The sequence below is a fragment of the Carassius auratus genome, unplaced genomic scaffold, assembly GCF_003368295.1.
Source record: "Carassius auratus strain Wakin unplaced genomic scaffold, ASM336829v1 scaf_tig00013522, whole genome shotgun sequence".
In the NCBI taxonomy this organism is placed as follows: Eukaryota; Metazoa; Chordata; class Actinopteri; order Cypriniformes; family Cyprinidae; genus Carassius; species Carassius auratus.
The window spans coordinates 59,566-67,840 of NW_020524406.1; the positions used below are offsets into that span (position 1 = coordinate 59,566).

At 34.6% G+C, this 8,275-nt stretch overlaps 1 protein-coding gene across 1 annotated transcript; it reads left to right on the top strand.

Moving 5' to 3' along the window:
* The first annotated feature begins 709 nt into the window (after positions 1-709).
* Positions 710-7,908, top strand: LOC113074051 (Fc receptor-like protein 3). Its single transcript, XM_026246762.1, has 9 exons — positions 710-780; positions 1,520-1,555; positions 1,963-2,235; positions 2,306-2,440; positions 4,426-4,596; positions 4,678-4,959; positions 7,092-7,361; positions 7,438-7,551; positions 7,731-7,908. The coding sequence occupies exons 1-9, from the start codon at positions 750-752 to the stop codon at positions 7,763-7,765; spliced, it is 1,347 nt and encodes a 448-aa protein (XP_026102547.1). The 5' UTR covers positions 710-749; the 3' UTR covers positions 7,766-7,908.
* The last annotated feature ends 367 nt before the right edge of the window (positions 7,909-8,275 follow it).

Here is an 8,275-nt window from a genome sequence, read left to right on the forward strand (position 1 = left end):
GTCTATTGTTTCCGACAGCGCCCACTAGTGGTTGAAGTAGTCGATCACTCAGCTAGTCTATGCAAGCCCTAATGGACAACTACAGGTTTCACCGAAATGCATCATCTCTCGGAAGACAGTGTAAAAACAAGAGGAAAGGTGCACATGGATAGTAGGGAGCAGTGTAATATAAGTGAGCAATGTAATGAAAGAGAGCAATGTAATATAAGTGAGTAATGTAAATAAGCAGTGTAATGTAAGTTAATAATGTGATATACATTAAGTGAGCAGTTTAATATACAGTAAGTGAGTTGTGTAAACGGTGATTTATGTGACTTCAATTATTGCTTATTAAACTGAAATCGAAGTAAAAAAATGTGGAAAAACCACATCCATTTGTTGAGAGTTGGTTTGTTTTCTGTCAGCTCCACCATGCTAACCAGTGAAGGAGGAGCAGCAGTTGTTCACTTTATTTCAATATTAATACATAATTATGAATTCAGCTATTACCACCATAACAATAAAGATCCATTACAATATTTTTCCATTTTGCTTGTTCATTTGATACTGAATGATTCTTGAAAACTTTTCTTTAGAAAATGTTTGACATTTTGTGAAACATGTTACAAGATTATCAAAACATCTAAAGATTTACTGTAACACATTTGTAAGTCTTTCCTGATGTTTCTAAAGATCGACTGCAGGTTTCAGGAAGTCTTGAGACTTTAACACAATCTGTGTCTTTAACTGTCTGTCATCATTCAGTCAGTATGGGACTCTGTCAACTTCCTCTTGTGCTCTGTGAGTATTATTCTCTCTATGTATTTCATGTATTTTAATATAGTGATTACTATTATATTATAAAAAGGATCAAGTTATTTATTGTTTCTAGACTTTTTACTTTACTCGCTGCTCTCTTGAGTTTCAAGCCCAGCTCTAGTCGAGGAAATACTGTAAGAGTGAGAGATGATTTTGAGAGAGGAAGTGTGCAGTTAGAGCTGTTTGTGAAGAGAAATAAAAACTAGAGAAAAGAGAGAAGAGAAAATCACTCTGTTGTGTTGTAGATCAGTGTGTTTGTTTAGTCATTCAGGTTTTTGCTTGTTGAATCAGTTCTGTTGGTTTGTTTTACACTTATTGTCGCTGTTGCTATAATATTCACTAGTACACAGTTAATAAGAGTCTTTCTTTGTTCTCATTCATTGAACAGTTCTCTGCTGTGACCAAATCTATAAAATACCAGTGAAATGTTTTCATGTTTATCTGGACTCATATACAGTCCCCCGCACAATATCTTGATATTTATATATATATATATATATATATATATATATATATATATTTTTTTTTTTTTAAGATTATTGTCAAGTTCTTAAAACTGAAATTCATTCAAAACTCGCTATTCATAACACACTATTTTTGTAGTTTTGAATCTTAAATATTTTAATTAAACCCATACGCCATCAGCTCTAGAGCAGTTTTAAGATTCTGTAAGATTTAAGATTCTGTAAAATTCTGTAATGAGTTTCTCTTTGTGTTTTAGTGCTGATTTTAAACATTCACTCTGGACAAACTGAAGGTGAGTGAATTTGATTCATGTATTTCATCACATGTGAGTGATTCTACAGCAACGGTTACAAACCAACAGAGAATTATTTACATTTAATTATAATTATAAATGCACTTTAAACAAGCTGAATTGTTGAAATGACAATTATGAGGTATTACAAACAACAAACAACAGATATATTTTTTATATACACTCTGTAATAACTTTGATTTTACAGAGAGAAACAATATCTTCTGTTGAACAAGTCATGTTTCAAAATTTCCATTGTTCGTGTATTAACAGGTCTTTTATAAATGACTATAACAGTTATAGAGAACAACACTTCAGTCTCATCTGCTTTACGTTTTACAATCAAGTAACTGTGTTCTTCCAGTAAAAGCTGCACATTAAATTCATTGTGAATTGTTGTTGTACAGAAAGACCAAAAGCCAAAGTGAGCATTAAACCTGATCAACATGTATTCAGAGGAGAGACAGTCACTCTCAGATGTGACATTGATGGTGAAGGAGTCACTAGCTGGAAGTACAGCTGGTATAAAGACGGTTCAGACAGTGTTTTCAGTGAACTACAGGAACACACATTCAGTTCTGTTACTGAGTCTGACACAGGTAAATACTCCTGTTATGGAGCAGAGAGAGGAGGATCACGAACATCAAACATCAGTGATGAAGTTACAATGACAGTATCAGGTGAGTTTGATCAACGCTTCATAAACACACACAAGTTTAACGTTATTAATGAGTGATTTCTGTATTTCAGATAGACCCAGACCAGTTTTAAGTGTTTCTCCACAGAAGTGGTTGACTGAAGGAGATCCAGTTACTCTGATCTGTGAGGTTAAAGACTCCTCTACAGACTGGACATTCAGCTGGTTCACTGTATCTCTTTCATCAGGTAATGTGCTTCATGTGATAACATCTGAATGAACTGGTTTTATTCAAGCAAATTACTGCTTAAGCTCAAATGCTGTATGCATTCTTTCTTTCTTTTCGGACCACCTGTGCATGCTCATCCACACTGTATAATGTTAGTGTATATGATCAGCATCAAGCTTTTAAAAAAAGATGTCAATGAATCATTGAATGGTACCATGCAACACATGCTGTATATTTCAGGTGTTCTTGGAGTATATGATATGCTATAGTTTGGTATAAAAAAAACAAAAAAAAAACTTGCATTATTTAACAAAATCCTAACCTGGTTGTTGTCCATAAATAACGTGAAGTAGCAAAAAAAAAAAAAAAAAAAAAAAAAAAAAAAAAAAAAAAAACAACAACCCAAAACCACTGGAGATGAGGCTTACTTCATGACATCAGTCATACTTTACGATTGCGCCTTGAGGTTTACTTTATCCACCGGAAACATTACTAACACTGAGTCATTACTTTTAATCTCCACCTTAGCTCCATGTCTAAAGTATTTCAGTGTGTTTGAAATAGCACAGTTCTGTTCATAATGTATATATAAAAAATAAATAAATAAATAAAATAACAGGAGAGTGTCATTTTTGGAACACTAGCATGCAAACTTTTTTTCTACCACATGACAAGCTAATAACATGGTTGTGAGCATTAAAAGGTATAATTGCTGCTTTTTGCATTGCATATCTTAATTTTTTTTTGCATATAGGCTGATTCGCTATCATGGCCGTAGCCAGGCTTTGAAAATTAGTGAGGTCCAGGAGGTTTCTATTATAACCCCTTTATTATAGAATTGTGCTACAATAACCCCTATAAATACAACTAATAATCTACACTAACACTTGAAATGAGACAGAAATGTAGATGTTTTTGGAGGGATGCTCATTTTTAAATCATACCCTATTTATTGCATCAAAGTTTGTTAATACTATATTTATGGGGTGGTTAATTTTATCAGTTGTTTATTATTCATGCGGCCATACATATTACCCACCAAATGTGTTATTTTCGGATAGTCAAGATTACAATCGGATAGTCAGGTATTACATGACAGTCAGCTCCAGTGGTGCAAAATGTGTGTCATACATATTTTGACTTGATTGACCCATGTTCGAATCCACCTTTTGACTAACTTTTTTCTCCCTTTTCAAATCACATCAGAAAAGCATGTATTTTCAATGGAAATTAAGTAAATAATTAAAAAGTTAAGGGAGGGCTTTATTGACCCAATAAGGTGGCATCCATTAAATTTACACTCAATAAGTTATTACTGCATTCTGCTTCATAATGTACTGAGGTGCAGATAATTGACACTATTTGCAGTAAGTAGCTAGTATAAATAGCAGAAAATCCTGCTATTTTAAAATAGTATAAATAGAATCTATAGAGACTTGCACTTACATTTAGTGAAAAACAAGTAAAACAACGCTTATAATAGCTGGATCTGGCAACACAAACTGTATCTTGGGCTCTCGCTCACAACACTCCGAAGACTCGTTCACTTCGAAAGCATCTCGATCATTTTCATACTACGGACGCTAAACATTATGAATTATACATGGAGTCATTCTTATGAGGAGTTTAGCAGAAAATTTGTCAATCAGAGAACAAATGTTATTTTAGAACATGAAACATCTACCAAGGTTGGGATCTCAGTGACCTCATAGCTGGCTTTGGCCATGCTCGTTATGCCAATGAATATGACTGATGAATGAATATGAATCAACCTGACCGTGGGTTACAAAATAACATTCTACCCCAAACTCTTACAATTGGTGTGTATGACTGATCTAGATGTTCAAACAAACATAGCAATGTTTTGATGAATATGGATGACTTCTGTCTCTGCATATTAGGCTGAGCTAGGAGACATTAACATTTAAAGCAATTCACTTTAAAGGTCAGAATATCTAGAAATACATCTTTACGGTAACAATTGCACATTCTCAATGTATACAGAAAACAGTCATCATTATGAGCTGCTCTCAGACAGCAGCAGAGGAGCTGGAGGAAACTACACGGTCAGTTCTGTCGATCAGATACACACAGGAGTTTATGTGTGCAGCGCAGAGAGAGGAAAACCAGTCTATAAAACAACCTATAGCAACAAACAGCCACTATGGGTCACCGGTCAGTATTTATTTATTTTTTTAAATTACTGAATACACAAATTAAAACACTTCTAAATTGTAACTGAAAGTGTCTTCCCAGGTGTTTCTCCTCCAGTCTCTCTGATCATCAGTCCCAACAGAACTCAACACTTCACATTGATCTCTCTCTCTCTGAGCTGTGAGGACCAGAGTAACTCTGATAGATGGACAGTGAGAAGATACACAGACAAATGGGGGCTGGAAGATTGTTTACTATCACGCTGGGGATCACAAAAAGGATCTACGTGTAAAATCATGTCCACTGACCCATCATACACTGGAGTGTACTGGTGTCAGTCTGAATCTGGAGACAGCTATAACCTTGTCAATATCTCTGTGCATAGTGAGTATATATTTCTATATATATTCATTTCACTTGAAGTTTAAAGTAAGTGCATAAAGTTGGTTAGTACAGGAAGCAGCAGGGTTTAAATTAGGCTGGGGTCGTCCTGGGCTGACCCGCAGCACATAGACTCCAGGGCTCTACATTAACACTTCATTAACGCAAGACAAGTAACATCAATAACCAAAAATAACTATGTAAACACCAAAATGCAAGTATTATTCTGATTTTATTACATTTAGAGTGAGTGGTAAATAATGTATATAGCTACTACTGTATATATTGCATCTATTGACGGAATAAGGTTGTGCTGATAAGGCAAAGCTCACGCAGCCTCTAACACTTAAGAAAACTCTGAATCCAGGACTGTAGCTGGGATTTGCGGAGCCCTGCTGCAGGTTGTACTAATCAGCCCTGTTTGAAAGTGTTTATTTTGTATTTTCTTTCTATATATTTATTTGTGCTGCTTACACAATGTTTACGATTTTTCAGGTTTGTAGGTGTCCAGGTACAGAACCCAAATAATCAAATGTAAAATAGCACTGCATAGTCTTCACTGTAAAAATTTAATATACAGTCAAAACAAATTTTTTTCAGATACCTTCAGCATTTCTCACATTATGTCAATTTATTTGCTATAGTTTAGAAATGGTAATAAAATATGTCAATAAATCAGAGTACTTTCGGAACAAATTCATCTTGATATTAAAGCTGCAAGCAGCGATCAACGCTGCTGTTTATTATTAAAATCAATGGCAAATGTAATGTTTGGAAATGTAAACTAATATTTTCTATTGACACAATACAGCAAAATTAGAACACTGTTTACGCTTTAAAAAAGCACAAACACTAACAAATGGGCATAAATGCATTTGCTAATTAAACAACGTCACGCTGGATGGAAAAATGCGAACACTGCCAGACTGAAACTAGCAAACACACTTGCGCTATGCCTTGCGTCGCATTGCGCCAGGTGTATGATATGGCCCTAAGAGTGCAAAACAGACACTTCCACTCACTCTCACACACACACACATACACAATTATACACACTCAATTGAATTGGTATGGCTATACCCACATGGCCAAAACGAGTCAGAAAACTGAAATCAGATCAGACATTGAAGAATTGAGCTCTGATAAAACATTCCTTCCAGTTTTAATGTTTTGTGTAAGAAAATACTTTATCTGTGTAATTAAAAAACAAAAAAAACTGACACTTCAAATCAACATAATAAAAAAAAACATTTGCAAAAATCTATGAAAATATCTTCATAAATATCCAAACCCACAACTAAATTAAAATAGTCTAAAAATAATTAGAGCATTTATAGGCCTTTTATATAGAGCTATATAGTAATATATGGACTAAACCATGGAATTACAGATGTTTTACTTTTTTCAGAATCAGAAAGAGCTTTATTGCCAAGTATGCTTGCACACACAATACATTTGTTTTACTGACATAAGCTTCCAGTACACAGAGACAACAACAACACACAGAAAAAAGTAAATAAAATAAAAATACACATATGTAAATAAATTATTCAAAAATTTCAAATATTGAAAAATAAATTGAAGATTAAATAAATTGTATGAACAGTTGTGCTATAGATTATAATGGAATAGAATAGAGTGAAATGCAGGGATGTTCTAGGATGGAGGTGTGTCCATTATTTTTTTTTTAGAACTCACTGCCATCGAGCTAGGTGGGCGTGGTTTCAGCAACCAACTCTGCCTCTTTGCCCATTTTCAATTATCCAGGTGTGACACGTGGTGACACGCTGCCAAGATAGCGCCGGCCCGCTACACCCACTTTGAGCTTTGAAAAACTACGTCCATGTTTTCATACAGTCTATGGTTAATCACTCCATGAACCACGTGACAGCGTGGCAGCGAGATAAAATGAAAAAAGAGAACCTTTATTTTAAGCGTATAGAAAGTAATTATATAACTCTTTAGTCCTCCAGTCACTCAGTGAGCAATCAAGAAGTGGCTGTGACATGAACTAAAAAACATTTTGCCGTTGGATAGTTTAAAGAAGTCAAAACGTTTAACCATAATAGTGACAGCTATTCAGGGCAGTCAACTAATCTGTTTACATAAAGATTGTGTTTCCTTTTTTTGTGTAGTTGGTGTGATTCTGGAGAGTCCTGTTCATCCTGTGACTGAAGGAGATTCTCTGACTCTACGCTGTTTATATCCATATGCAAGCCCACCAATCCTCAGAGCTGATTTCTATAAAGATGGATCACTCATCCAGAATCAAACTCCAGAGATGATCATCTCTAATGTTTCAAAGTCAAATGAGGGTTTCTACTACTGCAAACACCCAGAGAGAGGAGAGTCACCCAAGAGCTGGATCTCAGTCACAGAAGTCTCAAATGAATCCTGCTGTATATGTGAGCTGATTTATTTCTTGATATGCTCTTGTTCAGATATAGTGCTTGATAAAGTGTTTGTGTGTCTCTTTTTCAGTTTCTCATTCAGAATCTCATATGTCTGTCCTCCACACACTCAGTTCTATACTGGCAGTTTGTCCATATCTGATAGTGACAGTCGTGCTGATCTTCAAGTGCTGCAGGATGAGAGGTATAACAGTTGAATGATTTATTTGAAGCCACTATAATCATATTTTATTGATAAAAAGCTACCTCTTGTGTAGTTTTCAAATTTGCTTTAAAATAGTTAAAAGTCTGTGACTGTATAGCAATTAACAGGAAAAAAAACTGAGACGTTGAGATGTGTGTGTGTGTGTGTTTAATTAACAGTTACATCTGTTGAAGAGGAAGAAACTGTTGTTTGACATTCTATTGGGATGGTGAGAAATGTCAGCTTCATCCTGAATTTCTCTTTATTCCTGATTATCCTATTCACAAGCTTTTACTTGCCTTCTGGCAGTTTACTTGCTTTAATGACCAAATTTTTAGAGCGATAAATGCATTTAAATGCAAGAGTGAATCCCATTAGTTATTGTACTCACTGTGTAAGAAATACAGAAGTCACTCCGATTGACGATGGCTAAACATTTGCTCTTTCTGTGTAAGACTGTTTATAACCACATCATTTGTATAAGCATGTATATTCCTTATTTTAGCCTAAGATTCCTGACTTATATCGCTGGTAAGCTTTGTAGGGTTTTTTTTTTTTAAATGTACCTGTCCATGTTTCCTTGATTTATATTTATATTATAATATATTAAATTATATTATATTGAAGCAGATGGTTTGTTAAATTCTTGGAGTGTGCCCTTGTTACTTGAACAGTAAAAGAAAAGGAACAACAGCCTCTTATTAAAATGTTTTATCTTTTACAT

Excerpts from the sequence above, each read along its gene's own strand:
- LOC113074051 (XM_026246762.1), top strand. The coding sequence starts at position 750 with ATGGGACTCTGTCAACTTCCTCTTGTGCTCT. Across the intron at positions 2,236-2,305 it reads AGTTACAATGACAGTATCAG|ATAGACCCAGACCAGTTTTA; the intron begins GTGAGTTTGATC and ends TCTGTATTTCAG. Across the intron at positions 4,960-7,091 it reads TGTCAATATCTCTGTGCATA|TTGGTGTGATTCTGGAGAGT; the intron begins GTGAGTATATAT and ends TTTTTTGTGTAG.